This window comes from Achroia grisella, unplaced genomic scaffold, assembly GCF_030625045.1.
Source record: "Achroia grisella isolate CSIRO2021 unplaced genomic scaffold, CSIRO_AGI_Agris_v1 utg1064, whole genome shotgun sequence".
Classification (NCBI taxonomy): domain Eukaryota; kingdom Metazoa; phylum Arthropoda; class Insecta; order Lepidoptera; family Pyralidae; genus Achroia; species Achroia grisella.
In genome coordinates, this window is record NW_026712568.1 from 560,020 (window position 1) to 585,725 (window position 25,706).

General features: G+C 30.6%; 2 protein-coding genes across 4 annotated transcripts in view; one reads left to right on the forward strand and one right to left on the reverse strand.

Annotated features, from left to right (window-relative positions):
* LOC131841900 (discoidin domain-containing receptor 2-like) overlaps window positions 1-3,152 on the forward strand; it is an 86,397-nt gene extending 83,245 nt beyond the window's left edge. The window contains exons 14-17 of the mRNA XM_059190276.1: window positions 1,025-1,117; window positions 1,407-1,548; window positions 1,902-2,006; window positions 2,539-3,152. Of these exons, the coding sequence (XP_059046259.1) occupies window positions 1,025-1,117; window positions 1,407-1,548; window positions 1,902-2,006; window positions 2,539-2,739 (541 nt within the window). The 3' untranslated portion in view covers window positions 2,740-3,152. The remainder of the gene's footprint in view (window positions 1-1,024; window positions 1,118-1,406; window positions 1,549-1,901; window positions 2,007-2,538) is intronic.
* The window catches only part of LOC131841911 (polypeptide N-acetylgalactosaminyltransferase 35A), a 243,191-nt gene extending 218,290 nt beyond the window's left edge, over window positions 1-24,901 (reverse strand). For 2 of the 3 annotated variants that reach the window (XM_059190298.1, XM_059190309.1), the window contains exons 1-11: window positions 24,732-24,901; window positions 24,419-24,524; window positions 22,794-23,066; window positions 22,142-22,277; window positions 21,260-21,692; window positions 17,360-17,600; window positions 16,563-16,708; window positions 16,167-16,319; window positions 15,289-15,506; window positions 14,214-14,343; window positions 13,799-13,933 (exon numbers count right to left, since the gene is read on the reverse strand). In XM_059190298.1, the coding sequence (XP_059046281.1) occupies window positions 13,799-13,933; window positions 14,214-14,343; window positions 15,289-15,506; window positions 16,167-16,319; window positions 16,563-16,708; window positions 17,360-17,600; window positions 21,260-21,692; window positions 22,142-22,277; window positions 22,794-23,066; window positions 24,419-24,515 (1,962 nt within the window). In that variant the 5' untranslated portion in view covers window positions 24,516-24,524; window positions 24,732-24,901. Of the gene's footprint in view, window positions 1-9,238; window positions 13,300-13,798; window positions 13,934-14,213; window positions 14,344-15,288; window positions 15,507-16,166; window positions 16,320-16,562; window positions 16,709-17,359; window positions 17,601-21,259; window positions 21,693-22,141; window positions 22,278-22,793; window positions 23,067-24,418; window positions 24,525-24,731 lie in introns of those variants that run through there. The other variant, XM_059190289.1, reaches the window with a different exon arrangement.
* Window positions 24,902-25,706: the final 805 nt, after the last annotated feature.

The window sequence follows — 25,706 nt, forward strand, 5'->3', positions numbered from 1 at the left end:
CTGTAGACGGTCTCTAATACTTCAGAGTTTTTTATAAACTATGACACTCGATTAAAAATTGTTAAAATTCAATTCATTTCATTCATATTAACAATTTTTTTTATATTAAATTATTAGAAAAAATATATATTTGTTGCGAATTGGATTTCAAATCTCATACGAAATCAAAAACTATTAAAGAACCATAGATTATTGAAAATTTTTATTTTGTTTGATATGTATATCTATATCAATTTAATTTTACGAACTATTTGCAATAAGCATTCGTCTGCATTTCGAATTATCCAATAGGTTTCACATGGTAATTAAATGTGGCAGCTTGCGGTTTAAAGCCTGTATAGACTGACTGGTGAAAACAAAATAATATATATCTAAAACCACATTGATACACGTTATATTTACTTCGATATATATATAGGTATTTAAATTGAATAGTTTAAGTTATTTACATAAAGTTTTATATTATTTTTTTAACATTGTCTTCATATACCACAAGATAAAAAAAAACATTAACTTCAATTTAAGAATACTGAGTAAAAACAAACCTGTATAATTTTTAAAGTCAATTATACCACAGATAACTGACTGACAGATAGTTGTCTGACTGTCTTAATGTTATATTAATTTTAAACCGCCCTAATGTTTTTATATAAACAATAATCTCCTTGTTAGGTATATTCTAAAAATAAATAGACCATTTTTTTAACTATGTTTTGATTGCTCTTTCAAATAAAAGGATAAATAAGATAATTACAAAATAACATTAAAAAATAAAATAATCCGCCAACAAAAAAATAAATATAAACCATCTACAAAAACATCAAATCAATCTATCGAATAATCTAAACAAGTAAATATATGATCTGTTTTCTTTGGTACTTTAATTTTTATATAATTATGTTATTTTTATTTCTGATAGCTGTGATGCCTTGTTCTCCAGTTTTCGAATTTTGGGACAGCCTGTATAGGAATATATTTACAGAAAAAAACATTATAATTTCTTTTTTATGTATATTTTTTTCAGTTATTCGAGTTTGATTCACATATGCTGTCAGATAGCAGCCGGCATGAAGTATCTGGAATCGTTCGAGTTAGTACACAGGGATCTCGCGGCCCGGTAAGTGTTCACTCACATACCCATCAAGTACAAATTGTTTCGTGTTTTTATAATATTTTAAATATTTTTTTTAATTGACAATCATTCACGGGAATCATTGTATGCAAGTTTCAGATTAAAAGATCTAAGCTTTATAAGTTTTTCATTTGAATAGCATTGTACTGTGCTTCCATAACTTTTTAAAATAACATTATTTTGGATTTACTGACATACAACCCCAAATTGGATACTCAAAAGCGATTCGCATTAGAAGATGAATCATCTTCTAATTAGGTATTCTGTTTTTCAGAAATATTACGGTGAGCGAAGATCTAAATGTTAAAGTATCTGACTATGCGATGTTCTGTGAAGAATTTGTCGGTGACTACCACGTAATGGCTGACGGGTCGAGACTGCCACTCCGCTGGATGGCATGGGAGAGCTTGCTAATGGTAATTGCAGATTTTATATGCATTCTCCAAATACTACAAAATGTTTGGTAGAAAATTATTCATTTTGAAGTTGGAAAATAAATAATAAGTCAATGGTATTGTTAACTTTAGTCGTATCCGTTTAAGTCCGTCTCCATAAGTCCTAAAACAGGTTTGAAGTGCCTTCTGCACTTACCTTTTTTCAATAAGGGTAAATATATATATATATAACAGAGTAATTAACTAAAAATTAAATTGCTGCTTATTCAAAGTACTATGAACAATAGAATGCCTAATTTTGTAATGCTGCACTGAGTTTGTACTAATATTTAATATCTACTTTGAGTATTACATAATAAATTATATTTTTCCAGGGCATTAATTCACCAGCTAGTGACGTATGGTCTTTTGGCGTGACCGTATGGGAGGTATTAACTTATTGCATGTCCAAACCATTTGAAGAAATGAATGATGATCAGGTAAGATATCAGTACTATTCGCCAATTTGCTTTTCTGCTAATTTATTGCTTCTGTACTATAGAAACTGACAGTTCATGCAAAAAATTCAAGTTTTAGACAGGTGTGTAGCTTAATACGTTCATAAGGTCAAGACTCAGGAGATTTAGAAATATTATTTGAGGTCAACAGTAACTGAATGTTCTGAACTTATTTAACTCATCTTATAGTTAAACGGTAATACTTAATGCAGCAAGACATGTTTCGAAGGTTATTGTCTATATTAGGCAGAAGTAGCATAAAGTTTCAGTCATCAGAAATCATAATAGCAGGACCTATAACAATGTACTATTTTTGTTCTGTTGACTTACTTGTGCAATAACTATGCCATCACGTAGCTGAATAATTACAGCTGTTGGCATAATAATATCCGATTTGTATAATCCATCAAGCCATTTAGGTACATTATACGATCCGTTAAAAGCGGGGTCTCCATACATCTAAACATTATTATCCTTTTATTAGCAATCGGATAAAAGATACAATCTTATTTAGGTCGTCGCAAACGCAAGTGAATGGCGTTGCGGAGGGCGAAGTGCCAGAGTTCCAGCAGCGCCCCCACCACGCTGCCGTCGGGAACTGTACGACCTGATGCACGAGTGCTGGAGACGAGAACCTATGCAGCGACCTCGTTTCCACGACTTACATCGATTCTTGGAACGTATGACACATGGCTATAAGCCACCGAAACGTTAAATATTGATCGTATCGACTATTTCCAACTAAGTGATGCTGCCAGCACGCAACAAACAGCCAAATATTCAGACCATATTCGTTTCATTATTGTAGACTAGAACAAAGGCATGTGGTTACGCCGACGCGTAGCAATTGTGTTTCTTATTTTCCCGCAGGAATTTTTATAAGTCTTTCATTCGTGGATCCTATATTACATGAGGATTCATACGGTAAAATATTATGTTTCTAGATTCATCACTTCGTGCTGTACATTGATATAATCGGTCGGTTGGTTGTTTTTCATAGGTATATATTATATAAATAATAATAAACGCCTAACTAGCTTATGATATACATGTATGAATGACCAAAACTACTACTAAATGTCTTACTATTTTTAGGCTCATCGACTATGTAAATTAAATTTTAAAATATTTGGAAAAAATTTAATTTAAGAATAATGGTAGATTAAGGTAATTTCATTTTTGTAAATAAGTAGATGAGCAACATTTTTCTATGATTTTTTTATACTTAGGTAGGTGTCTTGTATCAGTTTTGATAAAAAAAAATTCGAAATTTCACTCATAACGTGTATTTCTACTAAATTCCATTATTTTAATATAATAGGTACAATTCTCTCTGAAAACTCTGTAAGAACAAATGGCGTAAATAACTTTATTAAGATGCAGAGTTATCATAATTGTATAACAAACTCTTCACTAGAACTGTGATAAAATCTATTGAATTAATGACAAATATTTGTAACGTTCATATTAGACATTTTAGTATTATCGTTACACGATCTTTTCAATCATATTGCATCACTGCCGTTCATAAGCCGCAAAAGGAGAAACGGAATGGCGCGTTGCCTGCTGGTTCGCTTTATAAAATAGTGACTAATCCACATACCGTAGAATTATAGGTTATAAATTAGCTATAATACAAACGACTCGACGATTACATCGTCTTTAGGTATATTACGAAATTTCAATCGTTTCATTACTTAGATAAACATAGTTTAAGATTGGTAATCATAAGTGCATATCGACAGCATGTCATGGTGCCCGAGAACACCCCAATTTGATGTCTCGGGTAATTTAGCGTAGGATAAATAGGAAATCAGGCAGTATTATATCAGTATTAATAATAAGGCATTTTAATTAGATATTAGGTCTTTGCGCGTCATAGTAAGCGTGCTGCTTGCCGTAACCTGTGTACTTGTTAATGGAATATCCATTGTCTAGTCGTATATATTAGGAATTCACGTTACCAAGTAAATAGACATACATTGTACTTAATTATAAAATTTAATTTAATTTAGAATGATAACAATAATATAAGATCTCGTAAATTTTAATAACACCGACGTTGTAAATTGATTGCTGGTGTTTTAAGTGTGCTAGTTTAAGTGTAGTAGATTTCTGAACTGTGACGAGATGTATCAGGTATTTATTAAGAGCGCAGATGTATATACGATTGAGGATTTAGATAGACATGTTTCGAATTTAAGGTATGCGGTTACAGATCAGAGATCTACGTCCATAAATGACGCTACTATTGACATTAATTATTAAAGCCTTTCTCATTTTAATTAGTATAATAATATATGTCGAAAGCTTAATAATTGATGTTGGTATATGCGTCACCTTCGCGTAATGTTTCACGCCTATCCCTAGCGCCCTTCGCCTAGCGCTCCCACGATCTTCCACTATCACTGCCTTTACAGGCAAACCCCTAATTAAGATCACTACTTCAACACACGACAGAAGTATTCCTTTTAGTCGACTATTTTGCGTTCGGCATAGATTAAAAATGGCGGCACTTAGTATTGTAAGATTTCATACTCTACGTATATTGTAGTAGTGGTCTTTTAGGCCGAGGGCAAGTCGTCCATAGAATTGGGGTTGGTCACACACTGATTACATATTGACATGAATTGTTAAAGATCACCCGATCCTGTTATTTTTATGTGGTAAAATCTATTTATTGAGATCGGGTAGATCGTAGGCAACACAAGTTGGATTTATATTAGGTATTCAGTTATCTTAAATTGAAGGAATAAAAAAGGGTTGTATTATAAGCCAATTGTATCAGTGCGTGTCCAACTTTACAACTATGCATGGCCGGCGCTCGACCTATAGTATATCCAAAGTCTATTCCTATTTTTTTAACCTGTTTTAAATGTTAAGGTTGTATACTTCGTGAGGCATAAAGAGCCTCCAGGGCTACATACGCCCCCTGTGCTTCTTGTTTTCTTCAATCAGGCACTTATAAGGATGCAATCCCACTGCCTCCGCAAATATCGATGTAACTAAGCGAATTTCATGAGAGAGAATATTTTAGTAAAGTGAAGACGGTTTGTACGTACACGACCGTTTTGAATGGGCCAATTTTATGAAGAGGTGACTTTTGTTTGCTGAAACTCAATATTTCCGGACGCGGCGTGTTATCTGATTATCTGATAATGTCACAAGGCTGACTAATGCCGAATTACTCGTGTAACTCTAGTCTCTCATCTCAAGCCTTGTGGCCACGTAGCGTAATTAATAATAGGTATTATTAGATATACATTACTCAGTATACATAAATGTTTTAATGTCACATTGTAATTGTCGTCGCAATATAATAATACCCTGTAATTCCCTTAACACTAAACCCCGGAATCATCGACAAACAGCACAAACCTTCGTCATCACGAATAACAATTTTAGACACTAACAATAATAACTAAATAAATTCTACACGCACTTCACACAGGAAAAATAATAGTTTAGTCTAATATCATCAAATACATACATACTTTAACTTAGTAGGATTATAAATGACGGTCGATGTAACGGGGTGCTTGCTGTTCCTTCAATTTACAATTTAGAGTAACGTAATGTGTCCCCTTGATGTTATCCTGAGCTAGTGGCAAGACTGAGGAGGTGTATAGATGCATATCTTCAGTAAGGATCAGTCTGTTGTAATATATCGGCGAACTGCGTTAGAATATAGATCTAACATGAACAGCATCATCATCTTAGGCACTGGTCCTAGAGTGGATTCCCCAATGCAAAATACTTATTCTAATATATACGATGCTTTACATGTTTATGTGTTAATATTAATTGATTACATACTATTATTAGTTTATAGTTTTACGGACGATACGTGTAATTCTCGTAGAAAGCAATACAAACGATTAGTTGTGAATATGTAGAATTTATATGTTTTAGACATAATGACAAATGCAGTAGTACAACTCAATATGTTGCAGTCGATCTCGTTGACTAGATGCTTAGTCTTTACCAATATGTATGCCATTCGATAACATAATTGAGTGGCATTTTGTAGATAAAATTAGAGCTTATAATTAGACCACGGAGACTGCAAGATATTCAGTAAAACCCAATTGGACTTTGTAGATAAGGTTGCAGTCTGATGCTTATATCCTGCAATATCAAAATTTTTATTACTGTATTTTTTATTGTGTTTAATCTGTACAATTAGCGACAGAAGATAAGGTGGTATCAATTATCATATTATAGGCAATGCATCTGTCATTAATATTTAACATAATGAGACAATGTACATTAAATGAATGTTTGGTATTTAAGATTATTTATGCCACTTGAGTGATGTTATAATTATAATTCATAAGTATCAGTATACTCGTAATTATAGTACCAATAACGTCTACAGCTTATTATATGAATACTAAAATATTATTTAATGTTGACTATTCTCTTTGAATACCTACAGTAGATTGTCATAGATAAACTTACTTCATGTACTTTTAAACGTATTCATTAGCCAGTCATTATATGTGCTTAGTATTCAAAAAGATATAGTCCACATTGGACAATATTTTTACATAAATCGTATATTAAAGCTGGACGTTATATATCTGCATATTACCGTAATTATTAAAAACTGCATATTACCATAATTAATAAAATTAAATTAATCGTGCAATTTGATGTCGTAATATTAAGGCCTGTTTAAAAATAATTCTCCGCAACATCACGTGCTGGTCGGACAATAACCATAATTATGCACCTCTCTGTCACCTCTAGCTCTAAACAAGTCCTCGACATTGTAATCAGTAATAAAAAGAAAACAGGTAAGCTAAGGAAATATTAACATTAAGTAAGTCCCTGCAAAAGTGTATTTCATTTTATAGAGTTAATATGTATTTAAAATAATTATTGTAATTTAAAAGTATGTCGATTGAAACACAAAGTTTTAACTGTGGGTTGTGTACAACGAATATAAACAATTTTTGTAAACGAATCTATGATCATTGGATTCGTTAATTGAACGTTGAAAAACTGGATTAATTTCACATTAAGTCCGCAAGTATCCATCCGACTATTTAAGAATTTTACAATTTGTTTAGAAAACAATTTGAATTTAGAAAACCATATATAAAATAAATAAGCATGATCCAGTTTTTAAACGCGTCGATGTGAATTAAATACTAATAATATCAAAATGTTGTACTAGATGTTCGGTGTTACTTTTCCCATTCAATTTTGTACTCTATATTTTACTAATTAAATTAAACATGATTCATTGTATTTACATATATTCAATTCGATGATAAGTGTGAATTTTGAATGTACTTCACCGATGTTTTCTTATTTCTAATTGTGTCTCATCCATGTTGTTTGAATATTGTTAATTACTTAACTATTTACTCGTAGTATAAACGTTTAATCGGTTCTACCCTCTCGGTATATGTATACGTTCATGCACTTCAATATCAGTTTTAAGTAATTTTGTGTTAAAACCAGTAATATTTGTCTATAGGTGTAATAGTGTTTATACAATATCTACAAGTTACAGTCACGTAACAGAAACTTCGCCCGTTTGCTTGTATAGCGATGTTAGATCTTTTACGTAATTAAGTAAATGCTCGTTCCGAGAAGGGTAACCGATCATTTATCATATAACATCATATCATCAAATTGTTCTTACACCTCGTGTCAAGATTTCGTCTCAAAGTATTTTCCTGTTAAACTTAATACCTATATTATAAGTGTATCTGTTTTCCACATTTTTTTCTGCTGGCATTTAAATAGAGAAACATCATTCATATTAAGCACTGCGATAAGATCAAGGTAGAAATTTTTATGAAAGTTATTATAAAGGCGAAAATGCACGATTTAAGACTATTTATATCTACTAACGACAAGATCTTTTTGAAAAGTGTTGGGACCAATGTAAATTCATTCAAACGTTTGACGCAGTTGGTGCTGGTGTTGAATTGACTGCTAACGTTACGCGTTAGATCCAACCAAAAACGCAGCCTAAGCGATGTATACAGGAACAGTAGGTGGTCGGTGGTCAGTGCTAGCCAGCAATTAAGCGTTGGAGACAATATTCTACTATTACCTATACGTTATTCGTTTAGCGTTTAGCTTCTATATTTTCAATCTAGATTTGATAATATTTGCTCATATAATTAGAATAAATATTTTTCTTTGCAACTATTTAACGATCAAATCAAAAAGTGTCAAAATAGATGATTTCATGTATTGTATTCATTTTATATGTTAGTCATTTAAGGTGATTAGATACTATGTGTATTACGAATCTAATTATTTGTATATCACTGTTAAGTTATGAACTTATAAAATACTTTCTAATATGTCTATTTATATACCTACATAAACTTGCCTATGTAAAACATATCGATTGAGTTAAATTTCTCCTATTTATAACATGAAGTTTTAATATGCTATCTATTTATACACTATACTAATCATTATATTGGTTCAAAATGAAACCTTCAACTAATGTCTATTGCAGATTATTCCAAATTTTTAAAAATAAAATGTAATTTTAATATGTATTTAATATTGTCTCTTCGATGTATTTTAATGAGGTCCCACCAAAGTCAGTTGATGTATTAATTGGATGATAGCATGTTCACACTTGATGCACGTTTCTATTGTCACTAATCACTCTATAAATGAAATCAATTCTGTAGGTACATAATTAATAAATAATCAAAGACTTTTAAGGCAAAATGCCTTCTTTTTATGTAATTTTAAATGTTAAAATAAATGTTGATTAACATATCAAAAACATTTGTGTTTTATTTTAATGTATAACCTCTATAACATATGTCCTTTACATTGGATGAAATAAGTGGAAGTCATAGTTGTCTATGACAATAGTTATATGTAATAATTTTCAGTCTAACAAGTGATTGAACTCAGATTGTTTACATTGGGCCAATATACTGTTTTATAGACGTAGCACAAACAGAGTAGGTAAAATAAAAGTCTGCGTGTTGTGTTGTATTGTATTTGGAGGGCCAAATAGTACTTTACGAGTTTAGTCTGATCGCTTCCGTTTCAGTTGAGTTTCCCTACACTTCTCTTACATCCTAATAAATTAATCAAGCAGCATTCATTTTTAATCATTCTATTCGAAAGACGAAATTAGAGAGATGAAGAGAGATAATGAACCACGTTATTTTAAAAACTTTTATAGGATTATGATCAATTAAAAGCATAAGTCATTAACAATTACTTTTATTGTAAAAAAATACTAAAACATATATAGGCTAGGAACAAATTATTTGCAGGATACACCATACAGAAAGAATTAGTTATATATTGCTTCATTAACGTAATTAATTTAGAATGTTTATTTGAACCTGACATCGTATCACTTATACTATTCTGCCTGCTGGCAATTACTATATTTATAGAAAAATACTGTGCTGAAACCAATGTCGATAATAGCAAAAACTATTGAATCTAAAAAGCGCTTAAACAAGGCGATTGATTTTTTTTTTCTTAATATATTATATCCTCTCTAATCTTACAACAAATCATACCTATTTTACTGGACATTCATAGATTCAGGTTATTAGGTACCTGATTACCTTATTCTTAATTGGTCCATTTAGGACACATGCCTAATTTGACAATTGCAACTGCTCGTAAGATGCTGTTAACTGTCATTTACCTATAATCGTAATTAATGCTTATAGTTGCATCGACATTGGTAGTATGAATATACATATAGAATTATATTTGTGAGGACTACGCATTTATCACATACATAGGCACCGCTTAATTATATAAAATATTTTCTATATACTTTTCATAGATTCATTACTGGATGAGATTCTTAACACAATATAAATAAGTATAAAATTACTAACATTTAAATTTATAATCAATAGATCAAAAATAAATCCTACGTATATTAATATAAATCTGAATGATTTATTGTATATATATGTATAATTTCTTCTAAAAAATTAGAATCTATTCTCATATATCTATGTCTAAATACGTATGAATTACCGAGTGCATAATTTCAAAACTATATAAAAAACAGTGGAAAGGCATATTTACAGTCTATGTATTGAAGGTTTCAGATTACTTGTTAAGTTAAGACGTAATAAATAAGAGAAACAATAACGAAAATTAGAAAATTATTAGCTATTCTGATATTCTCAGTTTCTTGTAAAGCCATTTTATAATAATGTTTTATTACTTTCATGTTTTTAAAAGATAGACTAATAAGTCGAAATAAAAAAGGCAATGCTATTAAATGATTATCATTTTTCATCTTAATGTTATAAAATGACAGACGTTATATTAATATCCAAAATTGTTAACAACTCCAAATTGTGTTAGAAAATATTTTCCATTAAATTGACCCCGCTAATTAAATATGCCACATATAAAAATAAAAGTTACAGATGTAAATATACCAATCAATTATCTTATAGATTTAAATAATAAAGAAAACAATAACACCTTGATTATGTGATCTACTGTCATGTTGTCATGGACCACTTTATTTTCTAATGTTACTTAAAATATTGTGGACTTATCCGTGAACATGTATTTTATGAGGTTGGATAACTGTTAACGTGCTAAGTGATAGTGGTACAGCATTAATTCCTATATCAATATTTGATTTTCTAATAAATTTGTACTAAACATTCACAATATTGCTTATTACAAATATATATATATATATATTTATATATACATATATATCAATTTTTCTATAGCGTATATTAAATATATGTTTTCATTTGCTCTTTCTATTATACGTTACATATATATACGTCAAACATGATATATAGTTATCTAAATATAACAATCTCTATAGAATCTTTAGAAGAAAATAGCATATGAACAAGTGTAGCATAGGCTTAATTATGTAATGCTGTTATTAAAAATTCTCATTTGTAACAAGTACCTAAAATCAATAAGTTTGTCATTCCACAGTTTCAACGGTAATTTAATCTATCCTTTTTTGTTAGTAACAGCATTATATAATAATACCGCAAATATTACAAAAGAACATCCCTGTATCAGAAAACGTAGAATCACAAAGAAAAATGAATGTACCTATAAAGTAAATATAAAAAGTGTCAAGTAAATGAAAATAAATAAATTCAAGAAAGTGTAACTTTCATGGCCCTTCAAATGAAAATTGACAAATACAAAATTCTAATAAAGGTTCTCAGTTACGCAATTCTTTGTACATTTCAGCTTGAAGAAAGTAAAGAACCACATAAAAGTTGATACAAGATTCTTGTAGGACGGACATTGTACCAATTTACCAATAATAGGGTAAATTTATATATTTGTACATATTTTCTACTTAACATTTAGGCCAATTTGCACAAAAATTCACAGAGTTATAATTCGATTAGTACAACTGTGAACTAATTCTCTTAAGATCCGCAAATTCGATAGCATACATATAGTCGTACAAACATGTCTACTACTTAACTCTGTTGATAATTACATAAAATAAATTGACATTTTCATAATGACGTACCCTATGATAGGCACTTGTGCAAATTATTTCTTCAATCTTTTCACCGAAGCTTACCCTGTTAGATAAGTTAGTATAGGTCTTGTAGTTAAAAAAAGGTACAACAGTTTAATGTCAATCGAATCGTCTTCTTGGACGTATTAGAGACATTATTCCGGAGGGTACACAAACTCATCCGGTATATATATTATTATTATATACAACACAAACTTCTAACTAAACCATCATCAAAGAAACATTCAAGAAAGGTTGTTATTAGCTCAATAGAACGTAACACTTTCCAAGACTCTATAAAATTATCAATACACTACCATGCCAAGACATATTTATAGACACAGTTATCCTAATCGAGTCATAAAGAGAGATTTTCTTCGCAGTCTCAAAATTATACTTTTTTAAAACTAGTAACATTAGACGGTGTCACAATAATACAATTCTCACATAGAATCTATAATACCTTGCTTAAAACCAAATAGCAATAAATTATGTTTGTGATGCTTTCTATTATGCAAATTTTGTAGTGAGGTGTAATTATATTTCTTTAAAACATTACAATTTAATAATAATTCACTCATCAGTCAGACGTCGAGACAGCGTTTTATGATTTGACATTGTACACCCACGTAGTCTACACTTGAGATTCAAACTTGCTAATTTAGATTCAGATCAGTACAGTTTAGACACGAAGAGGTACTGTCACTCATTTTAATTTTACACATACATAGATAACTAAAGACAACCGTATTAAAATATCATAAGTATCTAGTATTGTCCAATAACAGACAACCTGAAATATAGGTAATAAGACGGCGTTAAAGCACGCGTCATTATCTACAACCATGTCTAAATTTTTATTGTAATATTAAACTCAACTAAATAAAATAATATGACGTTTTATATGTATAAGTCATTCAACTGAAGAAGCTGCCTTAAAAATACTGAACAATATCAGAGGAAGATCTGGACAAGCGTATAATGTATACAAATATAAAATTCAAATTTTAGATTTCTAATTATCTCTAAAATAATTTCTATATTATTTAATTTTTATTTGTATCAATATGTATTTGAACTGAAAGCTGATATGTCATTTAATTGAATTCATTAACTTTATTGTGGTTTCCCCTGTAAATGATTAAATTCATTTATAATTTGCTTGTCACTTTTGAGGGAGATTTGTATATATATAATTTTATTACAGCTCGTAAGCACTTAGTGGTGTTCTATATAATAACAATTTTATGTATAACAGTTTGTAGAGAGCTCTATTAATTCTGTAGACCCACAATATAGAAAAGACCCATACCGTGAAACATGTTTTTTCTTAAATTGAGGTTATATAAGAGTCCACTATTAAATGGTATCTATATAGTATAACTGATATATAATTGTATAATATTTGCAATTATGTGTCGGACAAGATAACAACAATGGTAACATATATACATACAACACTGAATCTTTTTATATAAATTACTTACATTAATCACAACAATACAGTCAAGATACATATAATAAAATATGTTTCTTATTAAAAACGAAAATATGATTCATATTCAAATTCGTTGACCGTATTAATTACAATACCGTACATGTATTAAACCAATGTAGTAATGTCGGATCTTAATTGGTAACCGTAGTCAATTAAGACCTAACAAAGTCCCACTGGTTTGTAGGTCGATTGTCACAGATAACCATAATCAGGGGTTCATTTCGGTACACGCGGTCGACCCCGAGACACATGCCAGCTGCCGTGTTGTAAACTGGACTTCCCGCCTAAAACATCCCACACATGTTAATTACTAATATGTTTATGATTTCCACATCAACAAGTTCCGGTCCGAAAGAAATTAAATATATACCTATATATATAACATTATACCTATAATATAGATATCTTAACAAAATTCTTTTACGTCTATTACGCAGTAGGGACAAACGCAATACACATACGCGTCACTTGAAACGACAAAATGGTTTTGTTCTAGATTTTTTAGAATCTATGACAAAGAATAGATGAATTCATGCTGAACATTCCAAAAGTTCACACACTACTTGCCTTACTTTAATCAAATATATTCGAATTATCGGTATCCTGAACTAAAATATAAACAATTATGTCGTATCTTAATAACCACGCTGATTATTTCAGACATTATATCAATTCGAATCGAAATTTAATTTCGCGTGCTAAACTCAAGATGAAATCTTTTGATATAAAAGTCATATATATGGTATTGATTAAAACTAAATAAAAGATTTAAAAGTAACTTACGCTTGCTTTGTGTTTCCACTCTTGTGAGCCGCCCAACTCGTGGCACTTCCCGAGAGATGGCGCAACGTTGTTGGACGCGTCCAAACATAACGTACGTCCTAACACCAATTCATTCCTAGCTGTTTCAAACCACATCTGGAATAAGAACAAAGCAAACCATCTAAATGAAGTTACATAAGAGATTTTAACATTTAATTCTAATTACAATATAATGTTAAGCTGCTACTTTTTACATGAATTAAAATGTTATATTTTCCTACAATTATTTTGCTTTTCTTTTAATTATATACTGTTCGTAACATAGCAGTTAACTTTTCATAACATATAGAATATACTAATAGTGGTCACAAAGATCACAGGTTCAAAAACAAATCATACATCAATAAATAGAATATTTATTAGACTACAAAATTACCTGGTTTAATGTCCTTATACAACTAGAAATAACAAGTCCGCTGCCTTTTGTCTTAATATCTTTGGCACTTTGTATGCATAGAGATGTATTCTTCAAGCGTATTTGAAACGAATCTGTATAGTTGCGTTTTCTAAAAACATAAATTATATAATAGTAATACAATTATAATGGATCAAAGCAAACCGAACCATTAAAACAACATTTCGTATCATTACATTAAAACAAGGGATACCCTAAAGAAGGACCTTTAATCACCACTCTTGTGGCTACTAACGGTAGACCAGCTATCAGATGTTATGACTAAAAACCAATTTGAGGTGTAAGGCTACACAGATGTATATAGTAGTCATGGTCAGAGCCTACTGTACAACAAAAATATAAGACCGCATCCAAAGAGCACTGAACATTATAATTAAATGGTGTAAAGAAAATTAATTATCAGTCAATCATGATTAAACAGCCATTATTCCATTAACAAAAAGGAAGAAACTTGATAAACCTGTTATGCCTAAAGTAAATGGAAGAATAATAGAGTACTCCAAAAAAGTCAAGTACCTGGACGTAACCTTCGACCAAAAACTTACACGAAACACACACATAGACAACATAATCAAAAGGCAAAAATATCTATGGTAATATGCCGAGCGGGGCCCAAATGGGGAATTAACCGCAAAATTTATGACTGCTCCTATTAAATAGTCGTATATTTTTTAATGATATACACAGAATGCGGCGAAGTAGATGTTTACGATGTCACTATAATGATTTCCTCAATCGTTCAATGAATTCCTCAATCTAGGTATAGGAGAATTGGTACCGGTAACTGGGTACAGTTCTACGAAACTGTGGATTAGCTGTTAAAATCAGTGTAACTATTAACAGTGATGAAAATACCGAGAATAAATCAAATTAATCAAAAAGAGGTTTTAGGCTCGTACCCTTATAATCGTTTCTTATAAATAATACACAGCAAAGTCTGGTTATGCCATAGGTTAGCTCCATCATAATGGCGAAAGTTGACAATGCCTCGATAGACCGCGTCGTAGCGATAGCATTTTTTGTTCTTAATACTTACCTAGAATGCCAAGGTTGGAATTTATTTTTGTCAGGATCATTAAGTGCCGCCACTCTCTTTTTATCGGCTGTATTCTCTCCTAATTCCATCTCTGGATATACATTGTCCAAATACCACTTGAACGATTTACAATGAAGACGTTCACGTAAATTCTTTCTATCTGTTATATCGCCTATATCCAAATGTGCTGCCGATGGGTTATGTTCAATTACTTTGTTCTGAAAACAATACATAGTTACTTTTTGTGCTAATGTAATGGCAAACAAGTTGGTATGTATAACAATCAGCACTGCAAATTAACACGCACGCTAACAATCCCCTTCCCACCATTAGGGAAGGGGATTGTTACTAATAGACTATTGTTAGGAATGTACCATGTCGGGTTGATCTCATGCTCATCTTATTGCCCTACACTGGTGCCACGCCAGCGTATACCATTAGGGCAGGCGGGTGAACCATTCCATTATCATATATTAAAAAAGTAGTTAACACTCGCAGCGCTTTACAAAGACTATTTAGCACCTTACATAGTCTTTGTAAAGTGCAGCACCTTGCGCTAATGATGTCTGCGATCTGGGCAACAGGTGAGGATGAACATGAAATCACTTCAGTTACCCCATTATGGTCAATTCACCAGGAATTAACTACGATTATTTCCAAGACGTAGACACTGGAGGTCGACTTGCCACGGTACACTGCTCACAATGGGGACTGACAACTACATCGCCCCTCCCATCTCCCCAAACGTTTTAATATTGATTACACCACCAATATATTTATTAAATCTAGGATATTACGTAGACTAATTAAGTGGATACTGACTATTAGTAGCCAGTTTTGTTTTATGTCAGATATATCTATTATAAAATTTTACTTACAACATACTCATCCATCCAGACATGTGCCATGCGCATTGAGTTTTGTAACATGTAATCCTCTTTTTCGCTGATACCATATGGTCGTCGCTTACGGAAAACATGTCCCACACGACTGCAGGGTATCAACTCCAAAGTACCACCGCACATCCATATCTAAAAAAAAACACAAATTACAGATTTTACATAGAATAAACCTATCAATTGTTATTGGACATCTTTATACCATATTAATACATTTATGTTATTTTTATAGCATATTTTAGTGTGTTTAATTTATTAGACCTAAATTTAGGTTACATGTTTATACATGTTCATCTATGTTATCAACGTAAGAATGTAAGTGCAATTAGTAATTTGTTTTTATCATATATAAGCATTTATTAATTTTCTGATTACCCTGAATGAAATTTCCAAGTTCTCCCCTCCCCACACATTCATTCCGGGATCATACTTCCCTATATGATTGAAGTAGTCACGATATATGGCAAACAGTCCACCTGCCATTGTCGGTGATTTTATTGGTTTCACGAAATCTTCATCCACTATAAACAAGGTAACGCACATAATATTAATTATACACAAAAAAATGCCTGTGGTACAATTTATAAAATAGAATGCCATACATAAATGTGGATCCTTATAACAGATGTCAAAGGAAAATGAGATAACTGTGTGAAAGTTGATATGACTGCAAACAGAGACGGAATGCAAGGGAAAATAATTTATAATGTGGGGCAAAGAAAAGCATTGATGAATATATATTTATATACCTAAAGCATACAATGTTATAAAACAATCTAGTTTCTTAAACTGTATGGCACAATTGGAATAGCAAATAAACTGAATTGAAACCTGCTGATAAATGGTAACCATATTTACATTAAACATTATTTACATAAACAGCACTATGTATATATATCACATTATCAAGTTATGCTCACAATACCATTCATACATTCCAGGTGACTGAAGTGTCTTGCAATTTCTTCTGTAATTTAATTGCCTTCAACATTTTACAAAGCAAACTGCATGACTACTCCAATGTTGAGACTGAAGTACCCACACAATTAAATTTTACAAATACTACCTCTTAAAACTTAAAAAATGCTTAATTGCAGCAAATTTGATAATTTCTTAAAGAGCCTGATATCCCTATGCTCATACTAATAGTATTAAAATATATTCAAACCAACCTTTAAGAGTTCCTTTAGGTAAATTATCCCATTTGAAATGCAATCCCCAGTTGAATCCACCCCGAACCAAAGGACTGGGTGTGTAGTCAAAAGTATCAGCGTTGATAACGTCGATAACTGGTGCCACAGCCCTGGACGAGAACCTCACATTCGTCTCATCAACGCCCTCAACAAGACGAGCTAATAATGGCGGTAGCCAATCCACATTTACTTCAATATGGGAGTCCAAAAATACCAATACCTAATAAATAAAACAATGGAATAATTGGTGATCATAAAACTACAACAATAAAGTAATAGTCAGTGAAGCTATATATTGGAATAGAAAATTATTATGTATTTTAAAAGAATCTTAATTTTAAATACATCTAAAAGATATTAATCAATATTTCTACTACATAACTTAGAAAACAGTTCCTGCAGATAAATATGAACAACAAAACTTCCTCATTTCAAAGATAATCATAAAATATTAGGCATACAGGTACAAATACAATATAATATCAAATCAAAAAATATTTATTTCAGATGAACTGGTAAGAAACTCTAATGATACATTTTGCTTTTATGTTATACTATTCAGTTCATTCAAATCTTCAAATACTACATAGTATTTAGATGAGCAAGCACTCATATTTATATTAGATAGACTATTTTTAGATTAATCCTTACTGCAATGCAATAATGGAATAATTTATTAATAATATATATGACTGCAGATTTAAACTGCTGAAAAAGACAAAGGGAAAGCTATCAGAATTGAAAATTGTTCACCAGAACATACAAAGTTTTCTCGGCTGTGAATTAATTATTCAATTGTTTTTAGAAAAAATAATATAGATGTTCTATGTTTAACTGAACATTGGCTCAAAGTGAGCAATATGATGTTCAGCTTAAACAATTATAATATTGTCAGCTGCTTTAATAGAAAAATAGTAAATAGAGGAGGTTCTATGATATTGGTGAAAAATAATATAAAAGTAAAAGAACATAGTGATATTGGCAATCTTTCTGTTGAATGTTGTATTGAAATTTCCTGTGTGGAACTAGACAATTATATAGTTATATGTGTTTATAGACCTCCAAATAGTGATTATAATTTATTTGAAGAGGTAATGGAGGATATTTTAAAAAGAGTATTTAATATTAACAAAAAAATTATAGTGTGTGGTGATTTCAATGTTGACATTTTATCACATAATACCACAAAAACTAAATTAATAAGTTTATTTCAATCCTTTGACTTGAGTAATGTCTTCCACGAACCCACTCGTATCACTGCCACGTCTGCTACTTGCTTGGATAACATATTTAGCAATAGTGAGTATTTAGATAAAATAATAATAAACAACCTTCCGTCTGATCACTGTGGTCAAATAGTTATTTTTCCAAATCTCTTAAACAAAATTGGGAAAATTAATTTATTAAAAAGAGACTTGACTAGTTATAAGATAAATAAATTTAAAATATCAGTTCGTAGTAAATTAGATTTTTATCTTCCATCTAATGAACCTAACAAACTTTATACAGATTTCTTCAATATTGTTTCTAACGAATATAATAAGGCTTTTAACAAAAAAACTATCAGTATTATTAACAAAACAAAATTTTCAGAATGGGCTACAAAGGGAATTCTTAAAAGTAGAAATATATTATTTGATTTATATGCTCAAAAAAAATACCGTTTCGATAGTACATTCGTAAATTATGTAAAAAGATACTCAAAAACTTTTAAAAAGGTATGTAATGTAGCAAAGTCTAATTATCTAAATAAAAAAATTAAAGAGTCCAAGGATAAGATAAGGACAGTGTGGAATATTATTAACAAAGAAACTGGCAAAGTTAAAAGTCCATATAACGATTTTACGCTAAATTATAATGATAAAATAGTAACGTCCACAAAAGAAATTGTCAATATTTTTGAAAATTTTTTCGCTAATATTCCAACTGATATTACTTCCTCTTTGGACTCTTCTCCTGGTACAGCTAAATCATTCCTTATTGATAATGTTGTTTCTTGTCCGGTTACATTTAAATTTACATTTATTGACATTGCTACAATTACTAAAACATTAAAACAATTAAATTTAAAAAAGACTGAAGACCATTGGGGCATGTCTGTTAAAGTTATTAACACCGCTATAGATGTTATTGCTCCATATTTAGTAATTATTTTCAATAAATGTATTTCTGACGGTGTTTTTCCCAATTTAATGAAACATAGCAAAATAACTCCACTCTTTAAGTCAGGAGAAAAAACTGTGGTAGGTAATTATAGGCCTATATCTATCTTACCAGTATTGAGTAAAGTGTTTGAAAAAATTATGCTCAATCAAATGCTACAACACTTTAAAGTAAATAAACTGCTTCACAGTCGACAATTTGGTTTCACGGCCGGTAAATCAACTACTGATGCCGGTGTAGCTCTCATTAAATATATATTTGATTCTTGGGAGAGGTCTCAGGATGCAGTCGGTGTATTTTGCGATCTTTCAAAAGCATTTGATTGCGTTGAACATGAAACACTTTTGCTAAAACTTGAACATTACGGTATTAGATATGAAGCACAAAGCATGATGAAATCCTATCTAAATAATAGAATGCAAGTTGTCGAAATAAATGGTGTAAAGTCTGAAGGAACTAGTATTAAAATGGGTGTTCCTCAGGGCTCTATTTTAGGTCCTTTCTTATTTTTAGTTTACATAAATGATCTTCCTTATATGGTAGAAAAAATAGCTGACATAGTTCTGTTTGCTGATGATACTTCATTAGTATTCAAAGTCAATCGACATATTGATGATTTGGACGAAGTAAACGGTGCTCTTTCTTATGTTTTAAAATGGTTTACGGCTAATAATATGTTACTAAATGCAAATAAAACTAAATGTATCAAATTTACTCTCCCCAATGTAAGGCCGGTAGATTCAAAAATCATGTTGGACAATAAACCTATTAATTTTGTGGATGATACTGTATTTCTAGGTATCACATTAGATTCCAAGTTGCAATGGGGTGCCCATATTACTAAATTAGCGAGTCGACTTAGTTCTGCCGCTTATGCGGTAAGAAGAATTAGACAATTAACAGACGTGGCAACGGCTAAACTTGTGTACTTTAGCTATTTCCATAGCATTATGTCGTATGGTATTTTGTTATGGGGCAAAGCAGCTGATATAAATACAATATTTATTTTACAAAAGAGGGCCATTCGCTCCATTTATAGCATGGGTTCCAGGGAGTCTTTGCGAGAGTGCTTTAAGGAATCAAATATCCTCACCGTTGCTTCTCAATATATTTATGAAAACATCATGTATGCCAGGAAGAATATAGACAGTTTCAAAAGAGTTAGTGATTGCACTAATAAAAGCTTACGTAACAATAACAAACTGATTTTACCTAAATGTCGTTTGGCTAAAGTTAGTAATTCGTTTTATGGCAATTGCGTAAGGTTTTACAATAAAATACCAGAGTCTGTTATAAATCTGACAGAAAAAAGATTTAAATGTCAAATAAAACACTTCCTTTGCAAAAAAGCTTACTATAAAATTGAAGAATTCGTTAACGATAATAATGTTTTTGTAGAAAAATTTTAAATACATAGCACTGACAATATTATCTGATTACACTAATAATGAGTGCGTAGCGATTTCTATGTTGATTGTCGCATGCCTCTTACTTGTTACACTGTAATTATTTATATAAAAAAACATCTATCAAAAAGAGCAACACACAAGTTTCTTGCTCATTCTTCTTGTGATGAATCTGCATTCGAATGAGTGGTAGAATCAAAATATGACTATTCAAAAGTGCTTGTAATGAGTTTATTTGAATAAAGATTATTTCTATTTCTATTTCTATTTCTATTATTATTCCCTGATGATTAAATATAAATTTACTCACTTCACCAACACTATTGTCGGCACCATATAATCTTGCGCGAATTAGCCCTTCCCTTTTACTTGTTCTCAGTAACCTTATATTCATTCCACTTCTAGTTGATTTTGCACTATTCTTATCTGTGGTTTTTTTATCCACATTACTATCATCATTTATATAATCTACTATAACATTATCATCTACATTATTAGTTTCCAACATTTCTTCATCTTTACGCATCATAATATTTAATTTATTCACAGCACTTTGTACTTGATCATGTAGGCCTTGTATGTCACTGAAGTCATCTATTAATAAGATTTCTTTCAGATTATTTAGATCAGTACGATCTAATATGGAATGGACAGATCTCATTAATGTTTCAAAATGTTCATTATAAAAACAAATAATAATGGACGCTTTAGGTAGTTTTGGTGAAAACTTTTGCAATCGGCACCTGAAAATTTAATTAATTAATATAATAATAGGACACCTATATAATATTTAATTTTGTTTATTAATTATTATAATTTATTTATTTATTATATTGATTAGCTTCTATTAGTGTTAATAATAACAGTCCTATAATAAGTAGTAACAGGGGATTAGAATGACAATAATTGGTAATCACACATTAACAGGTGACACCTGTGATATCAGTCGGGCATTTTCATCCCATAGGACACAGGAACCAATTCAACTTAATACAGTCAAAGATAAAATGTTATCATTTTCAGGGACTGAAAGTCATAGTGCACTAAAAGATTCACGTACATTCAGATATCATTTCAGATATCAGATCATACATTCAGATATGTGTAACATAAGTAAAGGTTATTCAGTCATACCAATAAAATTCAATTAACTGTGTATTTGTGGATGTACTTACAATAAATAAATACTTACAATTTATTCCTAGTATCAGGTAGGCCTCTATGCTTGCCTATTCTTTGTGATATAAGAGTATTGAATGCATGCATATTATAACCTTTGTCTCTCAACCTTACATCTTCAGCATTGCGTATCAAACCAACTTGACCATCTACAATATTATTTCATTAGTATAATTATAAATATTATATTACAAAATTGACAAGAAAATAAACAATATGTGCACAAGAACTATTGTTCACAGAGATTTCTTAATAGTGTGCATAATATTTAACAATAATAATACATATATTTTTTTTTTATATATATTATGGGAACAAAGCTTGTTGACTAAAAAAGAACAGTAGGGATATCATTTCCTTTTTGTTTATAAGAAAAAAAAATAGCCTTAATTTGTACTCACAGCAACTTATCCACACATCAAAATAAATAACATCCATTTAGCTGTGAACTGGTATTGACAATCAATGGATTCATTTTTATAATTATAACTTTAGGATAGATTTATAGATATGTTTAAAAAATTAAGATATTATGAAGGTAAAAATAAAGAAGAAACAAGTAACTTAACTTTATTCAGTTAAATAATGTTACTAGTCAAGGGACAAATATATAAAAACATTTCAACATACTACACAGTAATACTTAAGTAGACTCATATACTCACCCAAACTTTTGTCTGGGTTTGCTGACAATTTCAATCCTAGTTGTTTGGCATATTTCTGTTTAAGCATCACTTTTCTCTGGTAATCAACTCCACTCCGTTGATATTTCCATATATTCCCAGAGTACCTATCATTGCGTTGTGGAGTGTCTGAGAGCAAATTTTTACCTTCCAATGCAGCAATAGCCCTGTCATTGTTTTTTATTCTATCCTTTTCATCTACATTTGCTAATCGGTAGAGCATTTTGTTCTCAGACCTATTTATTACATTCTCACCTAAAATCAAAGATATAATTACATTTATATTTAAAGATATAATTATATTTATATATGTTATATTGAAATCAAAAAGCTTATGTGTATGTGTGTGTGTATGGGGAGCACCAATGATGTCCTGGACATGACTGCTAGGAAATATTATTGTACATACAAGGATTGCTAGTACACTATCATTATCATTATATCTCTATATTTATATCTCTTTATTTAACTACAATGGAAATATTATAATAGTACCTACAGTGGAAAAATTATTTGGGTACTAAGCATATAGTTTTTTTTTTATTTAGCTTATTATTAATAATAACCCTGGACAATTCCCACAAGGCCATCTAGCCCCAGGTTAAGCAGAGTTTGTATTATGGGTAGTAAACAACTGATATAAATACATAGATACATTATAAATATATACATAATATACATAAAAATCATACCTAGTGATACAATCATTCTGATAAATACAAATGTGTAAAGAATTGAACCTGCGATCAACAGAAGTAAAGTGGTGTTGCAAAACCACTTTTCTTCTGATAGGTCAATTATATTTACTACTATGAAATTTTTAGTCTTAATTACTATATAATTAAGATTAAAAATTAATGTTTTATGATGAGGTTTTATGAGGAGTATTTTAATATGATTTGTGTTAATTATATCAAAAATAAATTATAATTAAAATTACTTTCACTACAATTAATCAAATGTAATCTTTCATAATAACCAAAGAGCAATAAGTATACGAAATAGGTAGATTTGACAAATCATTGTAGTCTGTAACCTACATGAATAAAAAAAAAATAGATAAAATCACAATAGGCATTAGTTTCAACGAAGATGGAAAGCTAGGGAGATAATTAGCTATAAAATTATAGGGTGGAGTGTGACATGACATCTTAGTCCTTTGAAATGGCAATGCATTTGCATGAAGCCTGTGAAGACACCAAGAAGCTTCTGCACTTTTGAGATGAGAGGCTAAATACAGAGAATAAAGTCCATATTACATACTACATTACATTACATGGCAATGCATTTGTTTGTCCCTTTACCTCTCATAAAGTGTTACCTCATATAAGTGTTACCTCATATAAGTGTTATCTCACATAAGTGTTACATCGCAAAAAGAAAATAATTCATTATGTTAGATTATAATTTAAGAGTGCAAAAAAGATATCCACACTAGGATATGGGAAGAGTGGTCCTTATCCACAAGAGTGCCTCATAATTTTTCTTTATATAATTGGATGCCACTAAATCAATAATATCCTTAGTGTAGTATTAGGATTTGTAGGATTTAGGATTAGTAGAATTTTTATAGATTTTTTGAGATCGCCATAAAAAGTATAACTTACCATTCATATTCATTATCCAGTAGAGATATAAGGAAACGCTCCATGTTGCCGACGCAAAAAGTATACCCCATAGGAATGAATTGTTTATCTTCCCCATTGTTTATGTCTAAGAAAATAAAAAATATGACTTAATATCGTTACTGAAACATAAATATAACAGTAAATTTTCTAATACACAATATTAAAATATTGTTCCAAATAATTGAACGTGTACAATAGAACAGCAATTACCACTATACAAATATCGCGTATTAAATTGGCACACGCTTCAAATAACGCAAAAAACAATAATATTTGTATTAAATTTACTTACAGGTCCCATAAACACACACATTCACATTATTAATAAACAACTAGAAAGTACAATAATAACATTCATTTGTAAAAATTGCGGACAAAATATGTAATAGAAATAAAACTAATAAAACAGTATATATTCTGTTGATTGCTCAATAAATAACTGAATAAGGGTGTCAGGACGACGCGGCGTTTAGAGGTAAATTTGAAGTTTTGCTGTCAGAATTGTCATTTTGACGTTACAGAAGACAGAACTGTATCAATGTTCATTTTCACCACAGACTGCATTAATAATAACCTAAGGGTAGAATAAATTATTATTTCTATTAACACGTACTGGATTCATTTCCTTTTGCTAAGAAATAAAAGTTATTTCTCCCTAAATTGAAGTTGCTCTTCTTTTTTATCCAGCCCGTGTTCCCAGTTTATCTTGGGTCTTCTTGTACATTTACGCCAGAGAACTCTCTTCTGGGTTGTCTGAGCAGCAAGGTTGTAGTGGTCCAGCTGCTTCTTAATATGGTTCCACCAAGCCACATACCACTCGCCCGCTGGCCGGCCTATAAATCTAAATAAGTAGTAGTAGTAGGTATTCAAGAATCATCTGTCATTTTAAGAATTTGTTACTAATTTAGTATTGATAAATTTATATCATCAGTAGAAATCGTAAGCCTTTTACTTTCCAGCCAAGGAAGGGAATTGTTAGTAATGTGTACTAATGATCCTGTAACTGCTATGATGGCCACTATTCCTTATGATGTGTATTCCTTTGTAGCATCAGAACCAGAAAAATGAAGGTGAAGAGATGAAACAAGTAATGGCTATTTACAGATTATATTGTAAGAATTTTTAATTATTTATAGATGACGAATATAACCTTTAATAACAACAAAATAAATTTGATATACCTACCTAATATTAATAATATAGATGAGATTCGGCCCGCAATGACAAGCTTGTTTGATAGTCAATTATAAACGTTACCAGACAACGG